This window comes from Brachyhypopomus gauderio, chromosome 9 (genome assembly GCF_052324685.1).
Source record: "Brachyhypopomus gauderio isolate BG-103 chromosome 9, BGAUD_0.2, whole genome shotgun sequence".
In the NCBI taxonomy this organism is placed as follows: domain Eukaryota; kingdom Metazoa; phylum Chordata; class Actinopteri; order Gymnotiformes; family Hypopomidae; genus Brachyhypopomus; species Brachyhypopomus gauderio.
In genome coordinates, this window is record NC_135219.1 from 12201158 (window position 1) to 12217296 (window position 16139).

A 16139-nucleotide genomic window follows, 5' to 3' on the forward strand; every position below is an offset into this window, starting at 1 on the left:
AGGTTTTAAGCTTGTGTTACTGCTAAATGTTTTAGCCACGTAGCCTGCTTATGGTGTTCTTATAGTTTTGTTCTGTTCATTGGGCTTGTACTGTTTGATGTCCGACACTTTGTTTTAAATGTATGTTATGGAAGTAACTACCTTTATCCATGGGTCAGACAGAGCTAGTCGTTGTCGCTGTCTCTCAGTGATTGTGTGTGTGTGTGTGTGTGTGTGTCTCAGAGGAGCAGCAGCTCTGAGTCTCTGAGTGAGAAGGGCTCAGCTGAGCTCAAGAAGAGTTTTGACGCCGTTGTCTTTGATGTGTTGAAGGTCACACCGGAGGAATATGCAGTAAGACATCCCAACCCTCTCACCCCTGTTTGTGTGTGTGTACATCCTTGCATGTGTGTCAGTTTGTTCAGTTGTGAAGGTGTGTGTACATCCATGGGTGTATGTCTGTGTTTGAGAGCTATAAAGGGCAATATGGTGACTCATTTCAAGTAAATACCTTTTCACACTTCAGTATCTGTTCTTCACATTTACCCGGAGATTGGGCAAATGAGTAACAGATGCACAGCACCCCAGGGGAGCACACATGCACCACACACACGCTCGGCTGCAAAGTTCAGAGGGCATGCGTGGCAATGCAGTGGAGTTGGGCAAATCACTCAGATCAGCCTCAGTAATAATTGATGTATTCCATCAGTCCGTCCCACAGGCTATAATGTCCTGTAGTGTCTGAATTAAATATGGTGGAGTCAGAATGCTCCTTTCACACATTCCAGATCTGTGGCTATTTAGGGCTTTTTTTTTGAAACGTAGCACTTACACCAATACCGTGGATTCGGCCTGCAAGCAGGTGAGTCTTTATCGCCCCCACCTGGCACAGTGCCAGCATGGCAGGTCCAGAACGTTTCACTTCTGAGCTGCCATGAAGTGCTTCTGACTTTCTAGGAAAAGTAGATGTTTATATCCTAACTCTGATTCCATGGTGCGCTGAAGGCTTCTTGAGATCATCCGTTCTGTTTCTTTGAGTTTCTTAACTTCAGTGCTGCCATAGCAACCGGCAGTGCAAACAGACGTGCCATTAATGCGGCGTACGTTAGCGTTTAAAATGCACTGCCACTGGAAATGACCAATCCTTCACGCTGGTGGTCTGGAGGAGTGGATGTGCATGTCAACTACAGTGCGCTGTGGCGCTTTCCTCCCTTCTCCTGCTGGTGTTTATGTAGTTCCATCATTGTTTGGTGTGCATGGCTATAAAGCACCTTCACCTGTAAATGTCTTAAGAGGCAAATCTTGTATCTGGAGACTAAAGGTCAGAAATGTATAAAGCGGTTTGGGTCGTTGATTTCGGGATGTTAAATTTGGGTTATTTTAGTTTGGAGTGAGAAGAAGCAAAGAGCTGCATCTTTCAATACAGGGTGCTCTCCCCTCCTTCATGCATGCACATGTTGCCGCTGCAGGATCCTGTACCTTAACTGAAGACCCATCATAAATCCCCAGGCCGAGCCCCAGCGGAGTGGTGGCTGAGGGGCCGGCCCGCTCCTGCCTGTGTCCTGCTCTAATCTGGGCTACAGTCACTCCGCTCCCCTGACAGTCACGTGACTCAGAGCAGGCGCACGTGCCTGAGAGAGTTACTGCGTTACTGATCAGCACATTCATGTTCAAAGGACCTGGGAGTCTGCAGTGCAGACACAACCTGATTTATTATTTATGTCTACAGCCAGATGCTGCCAGACTTGTCCATCCCCTCAGAACAGAAGACCACAGAGAGTTGATGTGGCCTATTATTAATTTAACACTGTCTACATGTGTTTACAGTCAATGTGTTCATCGCAGTCCTCCTCCCACAGCACACACTGTTCCTGTAAACATATATTTTTGCTCTCAGGCAAAAATCATTCAAAAAATAATAGTATTTTTATGGTTGATATAAAAATAATTTCTTATATATTCTCTATAATTTCCCATAGGGCCAGATCACTCTTATGGACGCGCCAGTGTTCAGGGCCATTCAGCCTGAGGTGAGTACATTTGTCATTTGTATGTGCACACGCTTTTTTTTTATTTTTATTATTATTATTATTTTTTGGTTGGTGCTGTCTCCTACCAGAAGGGGGCAGTAAGTGCACTGAATTTACTCTTCCTTAACATCTTGCTGTCAGCTCCTGTGTACACCATAAACCTACAATCCTTCATCATCTGGCCAGTGTTCATTGCCAGTGGCCTAGCATCTCTGTACTTTTCTGCATTCCAGCACATTGTTCAGTAACCCTGAACATTCACACTCGCTGGTTCTATATTGAATAGTTTGGTGTGTCCAAAATGTATATTTCACATATAGTGAGCAGTTCATATTCTGAAAATGTAATTTGTTCAATCACAATCTGCTGATCTGATTTTTCTGCCCCCATCAATATGCCTACAGATACACACATGCAGAAACTCCCACACACCTTACTCCCATGTCTGAATAAGCTTTAGCCTGTTCTAGGTGTTCTTCTTAAAGTCACCTTGACGTGCGTAGCCAGTGCGTGCTTGAACATCGTTATGTGCTTTCATTTAATAGGCTATGAATGACTTCATGCTTACGACAGCGAGCATCTTAAACGCGTGCACGCACACACACGCGCACACACACACACAGGGACAGTTTGTATTGGGTTGTCTGTACTGATTCCTGTGTAGCTTTGCTCTGAGGGATTTTATGGAGACAAACGCACGTACCTGTGTTCTCTGGGTGGAGGCCTTCAGCAGAGTAAGCTGTGATTTATAGAGTGTTTGATGAGCTTCCTCACACTGGAGCCCAGTGTAGCCCTCTGGAGCTCTTCCTTTATATTACCACTGACAAAATGGGGATGAGGCGAAATAGATCTGATCCCTGGAATAAAGAGACAGAGACAGAGAGGAAGAGAGACAGAGACTGAGGGGAAGAGAGAGAGAGAGAGAGAGAGAGAGAGATGGGGTTAAGAGGAAATATTGCATGCCTGAGATTTGCTTGTTTTAGTTATACATGTTTCAATATATGGTGATTACTTTCATATGCATAATTACCAGAGCTTAACTGAGAATATATTAAACACTGAATAACTTAATAATGATTTATGCAAATTTCTTCCTTTCTACTGACTAATGTTGCTCATGTTTTGGCTAAAAAAAAAAAAAGACAAATTTTTCCTACATTCTGGGGTTAGACATTCAATGAGCTTAAACGTATGTATGTGTAATCTGACTTATGCGGCTTTCTGAAGGGATGAGAATGAGGCTGTTTGATTCGCGGCCCATTGGGGTTACATCCCGTCGGCGGGGTTCTGTTGGTGGCGTCCAGCCAGTTGGGTCCTGCTCATGCACGAGAAAAGTGTGAGAGCTAGCAGCTTTATGGCTCAGGGACTCTTCACTACACCACACACACACACGTCCCAAGCCTGAGTATTGAGCTGCTTTTACAGTACTTCTTATGAAACGTTCAGCACAGTGGGTGAAAATGCATTCTGATGAATATAATATATTTATGGATTCAAAAATAAGTCCTGTGTTACTGTGGAGGTGGCAGTATTCATGTTACTGTGCTGGATTTTATTTGTCTGATGTAGTGTATTATGAAACAGACAATGTGTATAAAGAGCTACATTAAAACGTTTAATAATCGTCGGGCCATTTACCTCTGTGTGTGCCGAGTTGATTGAAAGCCACTTGACTTCAAAACCCTGGGTTTAATAATTCCCTCTGGAAATGCTGACCTTTCTGTCTCTGCTGGTCATCTGGCGCCTTCCCAGCTTTATATATATATAAATAACGTAAAATCAAATCCGAGCTGTCCAGTGCAAACAGTGGTAATGAGGGAGAGCGAGGGAGAGAGAGAGCGCCATTGTTTTGGCGTCATGGTTACAGCACAGACTGTGCGGGGGTTTTGACTGCTGCGCTCAGCTGCACCCTCCACATCACTGTAGGACATACGTACTGTAGGGAAGAATGTAGCCAGGAGACAGGCACACACACACACACTCGCACATGCACACATATATGTGCACTGGCACACATACGCATACACACACTGGCACACATACACAAATGCACACATATATATATATACACACACACACACTTACAAAGGTGATTTCTGAAGGATTTACTGCTATTCAACACACACACAGAGAGAGAGAGGGAGAGAACATCTCTGGAACATGCATTCACTGTAGTCCGTTTCTGGGAATACAATTGTGGTTTTATGATCTTTCTAAAGGCCATGTTCAGACTTGGATAAAGACATACACACAGGTGTAACATGCTGCGTTGTGTGTGTACGCGCGCCTATTGGTGGTTCTGATATTATTGAGTGGGTGGTTTCATTTTATGTACACTTGGTAATAGGTAATAACTATTTAATGGCTGTAATGGCACAAAGTGAAGTAAGAATGTATGTGCTCTTAGTCACTCCGGTACCTTCTCTTACCTCACACACTTCACCTGTTTTTTCCGACATCTTTCGTCTCTGTGCTTCTCTTGATGATACTTCTCCCTCGAGTCCTTTCCTGCCAACCTTTACCATGTCGGGTTTTCCAGACGTGCCTGAGAGCTTATCTCCAGGCTGCACCAGACCGGGGGGGGGGGTGTACTGTCCGGCCTTCGTGTGTGTGAGGAGTAGCCCACGTCTCAGGCTGCACTTTAAATCAGCATCGACAGCTGGGCTTCCAGACACCTGTACTGTAACCCTCTCCGGCATTCTCCTCATGGACCTGGGCCCCGTGTGGTCTGCTTCATGGCTCTTATCATCTCGCCCAATCTGCAGTTCGTGGGGACGGATGGAGACGATCGGTTTGTGGGCGTGTGTGATTCACGTGATTTGTGCTCTGCTGCGTGCTGTTGGAGATGGAGAGATGAGTGGAGGGGCTGCTGTGGCAGAGTGCTGTGGGTTTTATTCAGTTGCACACGTGTGCACCTTCCTTACTGTCCTCCATATGGTTTGGTAAAAGGGAGCTTTCCATTATAGTGACTGCAAAGGGACGCGGCGCTTAAAAGCAAAGTACGAATAATAGAGTAGAATGAAAAAGTGAGAGTGGGTGGGTGAATGTGCATCTATATATTATGCATGTGTGTGTCTTGACGGGTGGCACAATGTGTTTCTGATGAGACTTAATATTTTTGTTTCTAGTCAATAGAACCACAGGAATGTTGTTTTTTCCTGTTTAGATTTGGATTTTGGATGCGAGTGCATGTTTTGATTTGTTGTTCACAGTAGCAATGGTTATGAAGTGATCGTCTGAGCTTTGCATTGTGGTTTTATGTCTTGGTGCTCATATGATTTCAATAGAGGAGACACCAGACTGTGTTCAGCACTGGCCCTTCTGTTCCTGCATGGGAAACAAAAACAAACAAATGCATTCGAGCAAACCTTCCAGTGCGGTTCATGAGAAACGAGCCTAGAGACGCTGGAGAAGCTCAGAAAGCTTCACGTGGTGCGGAGGCCGGGCTGGGCCACACGGAGGGTCTCCCCCGCTGAGACGCTGGAGCTTCAGGGCCCTGCTCCATCCAGCACCTCCCCACTCACCTGGACAGCCGCCTGGGGCACATGAGGCTCAGCACTGGGCTGCCATAGTGTTTGGAAGCATAAACTTTCATGCCGGAGCGACATCACATGGTTTATGGAAAAGTACGTAGTAATTGTTAAGATTATTGAAATCGTCTCTAGACGTAGATCAGTGATTCTCAACTGGAGGGTCGCGGACACATTCCGGGTGGGTCGCGGACAGCTTGTAAAAAAATCAATAGGCTACTCTTCTAATTTTGTACTCGTATTTTATCTTGAAAAAAGACAGAGATGCATGCCAGGGCTCCAGACTGCCACTGAATGGCGGCGGCAGGTGATACAACTCGCGAACCTGGCAACTCTGGTCTCTGCCCTTCAACAAAGGCGGGAATCCGATCACGTGACTCGCGAAGCAGCGGAGCCGAGCTGAAACTTTAACACTAAGCGTTAGCTTGTTGAAAATAGCGAAGACAAAAATATCGGATTTTTCACACTGTCTACATCTTTGTCGGACCATAAGAGGACGCACTCCTTTATAACTGTACCAAGTTTCCTAGTATAAATACGAGTGACTTTTGATCCCATTAAAATGAACTTAAAACGATGTAAACGATGTTCGTTTCACGCTCGGGTATTTGGAATTCTTTCTTCAATAAAGTTAAAAGTGCCAAAATATGCAATTTTTTATTTCTGGCAACCAAGACAAACATCTACAACTTTGTTTACGTCAGGAATAGGTGTATTTTTAAAAACATGGTATTTTAAATGTACTCCTGTCACACTGCAATGTCTAAGGCACCGTCTACAAACCTTAACACGGACTCTAGTGGCGGTAGTAAAGGCTGCAGAGGACTGCACACACTTTTTTGCAATAATTTCAATAGCTTTTAAACGGTCCATCTAAGACCACCAAAGAAGTTGTATTACATTAAGTGCATCCTAAATAACAATCTACAACTAAAAGATGGGTATTGATACATTGCACCAATTTGTGGTGGTCAGTTTTGTCAAATATTTCAATAGCTTTTAAACGGTCCATCATAAGTCCACAAAACAAGATTGTTAATGTAATGCAACTTTGTCATTTATTTCGTGTTCAGTTCAAATTCAGTTCAACTTTTTAGTCGGTTGAAGTCGGTGAATTTGACAATTTTCCTTTGAGTGGGAACTGTAATAACACACACACACACACATTCTTGACAATGACATTTCATGGAATGCGCTAGATGTAGACATCATACACAACAGAGGTCACTCACGTTGGAGGTCTTTTCTACAATTTTTGATACAAAAATGTACAAGAAATCCTAGGAATGGGATTTTAAAATGAAGCTGTAGCAGAACATAGTGACAGCTCTGTACGATGGGTGTGTGTGGAGGTGTAGGTAGGTGGGTATGGGTGTGTGAAAGGGTGGGTGGAGGTGTAGGTAGGTGGGTATGGGTGTGTGAAAGGGTGGGTGGAGGTGTAGGTAGGTGGGTATGGGTGTGTGAAAGGGTGGGTGGAGGTGTAGGTAGGTGGGTGGGAGGCTGTGAAGGTGTGTGCTTGAGTATGTGTGTTTTGGGCACATACACACGCCTGCGAGAGTGTGTGTGTGTGTGTGTGTGTGATAGTATGAGAGAGAGTCAGAGTTCTCTGGAAGCTCCATTAGTTAAGGGTCTGGTCATCTATTAGGAAAAACTTCGCTTGTTGTCAAGAATGATTTCTTTGGCCTGGTAGACAGTGCAGGGGACGAGCAGGATCCCGTGTCCTCAGTAGTCAGCAGTGCGGGGCCGCCGTCTGGGGGCCTGCAGGCCACATCTGTGTTTGTGTGCATGTTGCTAAGCTCCACACTCTGCTGGCTAGCCACACACTCATTATTATGAAGGTGCGTTTGACTTTGTCTTGCTGAGTAGATATAGATGTTAGTCTTGAGAGAGAGATAGACTGTGTGTGTGTGTGTGAGAGAGAGAGAGAGAGAGTTGGACAGACTGACTGACTAATGATTGGTTTCATTATGAGTAGGCTGGTGTGTGTGTGTGGATACCTGCATACTGATTAATTTACTAGTCACTGACATTTTAAACATGTTCGTCACTGGAAAAGGGCTCATGCTGAGCTTTTTACATTATGTTAAAGAATTATGCTTTTAATTCTGTCTTGAATAAGCTTTCAGAATTGAGACAAGCTTGCATCATTAAATGTCAGTGTTGGACTCTGGAGATGTGGTATGTCTTGTGTCATATGTGTACCTCATTTGACAGGGGTGTGTGTGCGCGTGTGTGTGCGCGTGTGTGCTCGCGTCCTGTGTGGATATATGACTCTTTGAGTGTGGTTCTAACAGTGTGGGAAGCCCCCAGTGTGTGGAAGGGTGAGTGGAGAGGTGGAGGATGGAATGTTGAGTAAGTGATTGCCTCCATCATTCTTGTGGGTGTGTGGCTCCTCACCTTTTCGAGGGTGTGCGGTTTTGAACCGGATGCAGTTTCACACCTTTCCGTGGGTGTGCAGCCCTGTGGCCACTTTTCCGAAGACCTTTAGCTTATGCAGTGGTTGTGGTAGGTGAATTGTTGCATCCCAGCACCCAGCCATAATGCCTTAGTAACTCTGTGTGTGTGTGTGTGTGTGTGTGTGTGTGTGGGGAGAGAGAGAGAAGCAGCGCTGTCTCTGTGGGGTTATTGGGATTTTGAGTTTAACCTGAGCTTAAAGGGCTAGGGGTTAGGTTTAGAAACAACTGGCGCTGTGGTGACTGCTGCTGCTTAGCAACACTAATCCTTATTCTAATGATTTATTATTGTTTTTCCTAATGAAATTTTTTACTTTTAATTAGAACAATGAGAAAATTGTTTCCATGTTTACCAGTCAGAATACATAGGACATTGCCTTCCATCAGACACAGGGAAATATAAGTCAAGACGTTTCTGTTGTGCCAGGTTCTGGTTCGTTGAGCTCTAGTTTATTCTGCTTTTCTTCCTCACACTCTCTGACCACATTCTGTTCTGTTTTGGTTCTCTCCTAGTTGTCATTACCTCATTGGCCGTCTTTTATTATACGGACATTACTCCTGAAAAGCTGATATTTGATAGCAGCCCTGCAGCTGCAGAAAAAAAAAAGTTCTAACTCCTCTATGAAAAAAGGCCTAATTCCAGTATAGTCCCTCCCCCTCGCCCCCTGAATGTTTTTGTCTGCTGTTTCTGAGCTCATATCCTGCTCTTCACACATGTCTTGTTTGTCTACATGTTTGGGTAATTGGTGGATTTCTTTAAGGTTTATAATGGGAAGGGTTGGTTCGGATGAAAACCGCTGAAATGCTTTCCTCCGCTGAGCCTTTGGCACTCTGTCATGGCCTGAGAGTACTTCTCCTCCACAGTGTGAGGGCAGTGGTGATCTCTCGATTGTCTGTATCAGACCTCAGCACTGCTTGCAGCCCTGGACTGATGGGACCCTTCCTCTGAGGAGTCTGTTCCCTGCTGTTAGCACCCTTCCTCTGAGGAGTCTGTTCTTCCCTTTAATGCTCTCATTTATTTCCCAGGAGCTCGCAAGTTGTGGCTGGAACAAGAAAGAGAAGCACAGCTCGGCGCCCAATGCCGTGGCCTTCACACGCAGATTCAACCAGGTAACAGGCAGGGAGTGCAGTTGGACAGTTTTTTGTTTTGTTGTTTTTCATTCTGTTAGCTGGCTCTCTCTCTCTCTCTCTCTCTCTCTCTCTCTCTCTCTCTCTCTCTCTCTCTCTCTCTCTCTCTCTCTCTCTCTCTGTCTCTCTCTCTCTCTTAATGGGTGCTGCTGAAAGTTCTGAGGCAGCACGTGTGTAAGAACTCTAATGAATCCCTTCAGTAAAGATGTCCCCACAACTACTGAGTGATAACTCACTAAAGAAGGGTGTGATTGTGTGTGAACACACACACATGTACCACTTATTCTGAAGAAGTCATTTCAACACACACACCATTTGGATTAAACAGTGACAGATGTTGTAAATTAAGCACATCTGGTTATCTTTTTCGCATGAATACTGTCATAATATCTTTTGGCTTAATTCTGAGACGTTCCTCAAAACCCCTTTTGTTTTTTTTCCTCCCTATGTGTTTTTCTTGACTTCCATGAAAAGTATTATGTGTCTTTAGTGTGTGTGGGTGCACGCCCGCACGTGTCTGTGACTACACAGACTCACACATGTGAACACACAGTGTTTGATATCCTGTAATAGATTAGGTGCAGACTTCCTTACTGGGACCGAGTTCTGCCCCTCTGTCTCCCCTTTCACTCTGTGTGCGTGTATATGAGAGTATATGTATAAATTATATATGTCTGCGTTATCCTCCCACCCTGAAGCCTCTATAAATAACTCTTCTACACAGGAAGTATGAATAAATCCGTTAGATTTACCGAAGCCTCCTGTAGTAATGGGATCTTGTGACTTTTGAAAAAGAGACTGCATTAAAGAATGACGTGTGTGTGTGTGTGTGTGTGTGTGTGTGTGTGTGTGTGTGTGTGTGTGTGTGTGTGAGTGTGAGTGTGAGTGAGTACATGCGGGCATGGGTCTCCTGCATTGCCCAGTGACGAGGGTTATGATGAGTAGAGTGAGAGAGATGACCGGACAGTTTTGGAGGAGCCCCTGTACAATCCTAGACCTATAGAGGGGTGGACAGTGAAGGACCATGGACGTCTTTTTCTTGGGAACGGTGGTGGTCATTCTTTTGGTTAATGGTCTTTCCCTTGCTCTTCATTTCTGCCAGGCAACAGCAATAAAATGTACTTTTTTGTGTGATTGGTTGTCTGTAACGTAGCTGTGTTAACAATTGTAAAGCCCCTTGGGTATCTAGATAAGGCGCTATATAAACTAAAACATTCATTCATTCATTCATTCATTCATTCATACTTCTAAAGTTATTATTTTGCTTCCAAACAAGTGCAGCTAAAGGAAGAGGCCTTCAGAGATTTCCTGACCCTGAGGACATGGCTTTCGGCACTAGGCTAGTCATAGTCATAAACTGATGTCTCATATTGCGTGTGCATGTGTGCGTGTGTGTGTAGGTGAGTTTTTGGGTGGTGCGGGAGATTCTTCATGCCCAAACTCTAAAGATCAGAGCGGAGGTTCTAAGTCTCTACATCAGAACAGCCAAGGTAACAGCTTTCAGCCCAATCTCAGCACAACACCTGTGAATTTCGGGACGTTCGTAACATCTGATCACTTCATGTTCACCTCATGCTTACTTTAGGATTTGTGAAAGTAGATCAAATGCTTTCCGTCTCATTGGTTTGTTTCCTGCGTGTGTGTGGGTGTGTGCGTGTCTCTGACCACACAGAAACTGTGTGACATGAACAACCTTCATGCAGTGATGGCAGTGGTGTCCGCTTTGCAGAGCGCTCCGATCTTCAGACTCACCAAGACGTGGGCTGTGAGTATCCTCCTCCACTCCTGCTCTGCCTCACATGTGGAAGAACGCACTAGTGGTTGGTGTGGGGTACGGGTGGAGAAGGCTCTAGTGTAGTGTATGGGTGGAGTACACATTAGTGGTTGGCATGATGTACGGGTGGTGAACGTTGGAGTGGTGTACTGGTTTTTGTTTGGATTTTTTAGGTTTGGGTTTGAGAGGCTGTTCTTTTCACTAGATTTTGTGTACCCACATTAGATGTGGTAAATAAAAGTCCGATTCAGTTTAAATATTTTAAATATCTACAGTATACCCTGTGGGTGTTGATGTGGTATACATGTTTCTGTATGGTCCTGCATTCATTGGCTTCATTCATTCATTAGCTTATGCTGCTAACCTCCAAACACTAGAGCAGCTTGGAGACGGGATGGACCGTTACATCTGAGAGGAACTGCTGTAGATTAACCAGTTTATGCCCCAGAATAAAACCTGAAACCTGGTGCTGGTGTTTCAGTGCCATCTGCTCATTATGACCATGTGGATCAGCAGCCTGGAGCTTTGCTGGTGTAGCTCTGGCATCTTTATTTCAAGCAGTCCTTGGTTTTCATGAAGGAAAGTGGAACAGTGCGTTTCAGTGGGGACACACACACACACACACACACAGACCCCATGGAAGCACTGTAATTCTTTTATCTAACTTTCTGGATTTGTGTGTCGAGTCCTCAGTCCCCTGCTCCACTTTTGCACTTGTCCACATTTCCAGACATTTCCAGGCTGATTTACATTGACATTTACTGCACTGGAATGGTAATGGAAAGGCTAAAGTGGTGTTGGAATCAAGGCATCTTTTTTTTGTACAAGGTATATTTTTATATCCTCTTTCATATAGAAACAGTAATTGAGCATAGTACAACAGACAGTATATTTTCTTCTGGACAAGGACAGATATTTTATAGCGCTACCAAATAAACCAGTTATTGGAGTTGGTTCTATGCGCACGTCCATAAAGTCAGAAGAAACCTTTAAAACACAATGTCCGGTAAGTGGATCTAGAAGGGCACGATCAGACCGTGTGGTGCGGGGCCGCGGGTGCCTTCCGAAGCAGGCAGCACAGACGTCAGAAAAGTCTTGAGCAGGCTTAGCTTCGGTTGAATGTGTACAGTTTACCACCTTAAATTAAAGTAGAGCATGTCTATGGCAGATTGGAGAGGAGCGTATTCGAGAAAGCATGCTGTCCCACCGTCGAGAGGATCGTTTCAGCCTCACTCGAATCTTCGTCTTTTCGTCGCTTCTATCAGCAGCAGCATGGCCCAACTTTCTAAAGATCACTGACCCGAGACATGGTTGCCCCGCCACCTTCGAGAACATTCTGGCTCTGCTATGAAAGTCCACCTGAGAGTGCTGACAACTGCTCCTTCTCTGTGCTTGTATCAGTCTCTCTCTTACACACACACACACACACACACACACACACACACACACACAATCTCTCTCAGGCAGGTTTGCCATCCATTGAGCCAGTCATTCTGTTGTCCTCTCCCTCTCCGGTCTTAGAGCCAACCCTCTCCTGAAGGACCACAGCAGAATTCCTTCATTCTCATCTCCCTGTGGTACCTCAGAGTAGGGCATGCTCACTGTAGCTGTGCCGTGTCCTCCATCACCACGCTGAAAACGTCCCAGGAGGACGCTGTACCATTCTGGCGGTTAGGAGGAAAAGAAGTCCTCCGTTTCTCTAAGCCACATCAGCGATAGCCTTTAGCCCAGCAGCTGACTGAGCAGACGGCCTCTTCCTGCCACACGTCCTGTATTCCCACTGCTCTCTGGGGCCGTTCGCATCTGCCTCACAGATTCTGCACAGCAAAGGGAAGACGTATCCTTAACTACGCGATGCTTTTCCTCCAACAGCTCCCGGCTCTGCTCTCAGCACTCAGCCCTGCATTCAGCACTCAGCACTCAGCCCTGATTCTCATACTTCAGGTCTTTTTTAAATTCCCACTCCTAAAAACAGCAGCTTCTGTGCATCATTAGCATCGCCAACAAAAGAATCTTAGACATGAATCCCAGACAGTTTGGCTTGAGCTTTTCTGCGTGTCTGCTTTGGTCAGGCTTTTAAAATGATTCGTTTTTATAATAAAGTGTTCATGTGATCTTATCTTGCTATAATCGGTTCCATCACTGGTTCCCTGCTCTTATTGACCTAACCAATGTAGACAGTTGGTTTAATTGACATGACTTATATAATCAAGTATTTTAGGGGAGCACAGTTCTGTAGAGGAAACCTGATGGTTTTCAGAGCTTCTGTTTAATTTGATATCCTGCAGAATGCCTCTGTGCTTATTTATGTTAAGATGTTGACAACCTGTGTGTGTGTGTGTGCGCGTGCGGGGATCATTTGAAGGGGATCCATCTTGGTTTTGTCAGGGAGATTCAGTTCTGGCTTGTCTGTCCTCTTCACACCAGTCCTGTTAAATGTTGCTCTTAGTTTGAACACCATCAAACGCAGCCCAGTTAAAGCTAAAACGTCTACAGACATTTGATGAAAGGCAGACGTGTATTTTTGAAGTGTGCTGGTGGTTGTAATTTGTCATGATACATGTGTGTAACTTCTCCGGGGAGGTTCGTAAGAGCAGCTGGGCTAGGTGTTGCTGCTTTAGCAGAGCAGCATGGCCACTGTTCACCTGTGCTGCTCTACACGGCCATGCTGTAAACCCAAACCCTCTCTGCCAATCTCTCCTCCAGCTGCTGAGCCGTAAGGACAGGGCTACGTTTGAGAGGCTGGAATATCTGATGTCTAAAGAGGACAACTACAAGAGACTGAGAGACTTCATCAGCAGCCAGAGCATGACCTCCTGCATACCGTATCTTGGTACGTCTCTCTCTCTGTCTGTCTCTCTCTTTCTCTGTCTCTGTGTTGGCATTTAGTTGTATAAGAGGCTATGCTTCTATGTCTCTCCGGTGTATGAGAGGCTATATATCCCACATCAAAAGGAGCTGACTGCAATATGTTAGGCCTGCTTCTTTGTTGAGAAATTCAGTCACCAGTAGTGTCTGGACTGGGTTTGGATCGTATTTGTGAACACTGGAAACAGAAGCACAGTGATGTCATGGATGAATCAGTTTGAGATATTAACAAAATCAAAAAGCCTGTTGCACCTGGCTGTGGTTATTGTATGTTAATGGAATTAATGCTTCAGACTTGTCATTCAGTTTTAAAATGATGAATGTATTGTCTCCAGTAAGCAGGTATGCAACGGGTTTCACTTCTGACGTTTGAAGTGTTTGCAGCAGTGTGTCTTGACGTCTACCAATCTTCAGCAGTGCATCCACTGTTGACGGCAGCGCTAAATCTGTTAGAGGCATGTGTTTTCTGAGCATAGTGTGTGTTCAGGTCCACTCTGCGGGCCTGTCCGGGATCCGTCTCGTACTTGTGATCCAAAATGCGCACATTGAGACTCTCTCAGAGAGACAAACTGCACCCGGGAGCCACTCCAGTGGGCATAGTTACTGTGGCGTGTGTGTGTGTGTGTGTGTGTGTGTGTGTGTGTGTGTGTGTGTGTGTGTGTGTGTGTCGCTCGCGCTCTCACACAGACAGATGTAGGATTGCCTTGCACTTTCTTTACTTTCATGAACCCTTCCTAGGTGTCGTGCCGGCTGTTGTGCTTCCATGCGTGTGAGTGTGCGCTTGTCCTCTCCATTGTCACAGTCTGCTGAGGCTCCGCCCACTCCAGCTCTGGGAGGTCGGTCAGTCAGTCAGTTGTTGGCCCTTCCATTCTGACAGAATGAACCCTGTACAAGTCCAAACCAGGCCGTCTGCGAATCACTGCTCTCTCTCCCCCTTCTACACCTCTCCATGTAGGCCTGTCTCTCCCCCGTGTGTGTGTGTGTGTGTGTGTGTGTGTGTGTGTGTGTGTGTGTGTGTGTGTGTGTGTGTGTGTGTGTGTGTGTGTGTGTGTGTGTGAGAGAGAGAAAAGCATGAATTCCCATGATCTCACACAGTTTTGACAGATAGGAGGAAAGTCTGCTTTTCTGATCATTAGTGCTGGCGTTCAGCTCCGTGTTGTGCATCTGTGCGTCCGTGTTGATGTTTGTGTGTGTGGTGGCCTGGACCACAGCCACTCTGGAAGGCAGAGTGGAAATGACTGCACACTTCTACTGAAGATCTGAATCCCCTTTCATAACACCCAGTCATCCTTGTCTCACGTATACAGCAGGAATGTTTTTCAGATGTTCTCATTTACTGTGTGGAAAACTTGTCAATTGCTCTTACTCTCTGAATCTCTTTACTTACTCTTTACCCTGACTGTCCAACTTTATCTGACAATCAGACCAAACCTTGAACTCCCTCTCCAAGTGTGAAGAGGACCGAGGCAGAGCTGGAGAGCAATGGACAAGCTGCAGTGTGTTGTGTGTGTGTGTGTGTGTGTGTGTGTGTGTGTGTTGGGGGGAGTGTGAGAGAGAGAGAAAGGACTTAAGCTCATGGAGGCGAATGGCAGTTTTTTGGAGGGGCTTTTTGGAACTCTATGACCTTCTGACTGGAAGATTTAATGAAACAGGACTATGAAAGCTGGCCTGTCTGGCAGGAGTTCCTTATTGCCTCTGCCCCTCTACCTCCGAGTGTGAGTCCACACTGTGAAGGTGTGCAGTGGCCTGTGGAAGTTGGGCTTGACCTGTACCAGCTCATTGAGAGACCTACATGATGGAACCTCACTGACTGAGTGGTAGGACAAAAGAACAGAGCCCCTCACTTATTCACCCCCCCCCCCCCCCCCCCCCCCCCCCCCCGTCTCCCTCTCTTCCCCTGTCACCAGTCTCATCTCACCCCTGCCCTGTCTCCCCCCTTTCTGCTGGGAGTGGGAGACTCTGGCTATGAGGATATTTTACCTAGACAGGAGATGAGCACGTTTGACTGAGAGCCAGCTAGGGGAGAATCCCTTCATGTTTTATCCTGTGTGTGTGTGTGTGTGTGTGTGTGTGTGTGTGTGTGTGTGTGTGTGTGTGTGTGTGTGTGTGTGTGTGTGTGTGTGTGTGTGTGTGTGTCCGCCCTCCAACCCAATCCTGCATCTGTCCTTGTCTGTGCGTGTGTGCATGGCTGTCCTCCCTGTTAGGAAAGAGTAATGGAGTATGTTTTCAAGGATAACCCCACAGGGGTACTAGAGAAAGAGGGGGAATTGTAGTTTTTATGAAATATTCTTCTAAAAATGAAACCAAAGCACTTTATGTGGAAGGAATGTTCTCCTCTCATGTGCCATTTTCATCCCTTCTTTTCCTTTGCTCCTTCTCT

The 16139-nt window shown here is 45.6% G+C and overlaps 1 protein-coding gene across 9 annotated transcripts in view; it reads left to right on the forward strand.

Moving 5' to 3' along the window:
• Window positions 1-16139, forward strand: part of ralgps2 (Ral GEF with PH domain and SH3 binding motif 2) — a 63369-nt gene that overhangs the window by 19786 nt on the left and 27444 nt on the right. For all 9 annotated transcript variants that reach the window (XM_077017206.1, XM_077017207.1, XM_077017201.1 and 6 more), the window contains 6 exons: window positions 223-330; window positions 1956-2006; window positions 9016-9099; window positions 10518-10607; window positions 10790-10882; window positions 13598-13724. In XM_077017206.1, coding sequence (XP_076873321.1) covers window positions 223-330; window positions 1956-2006; window positions 9016-9099; window positions 10518-10607; window positions 10790-10882; window positions 13598-13724 — 553 coding nt within the window. The remainder of the gene's footprint in view (window positions 1-222; window positions 331-1955; window positions 2007-9015; window positions 9100-10517; window positions 10608-10789; window positions 10883-13597; window positions 13725-16139) is intronic.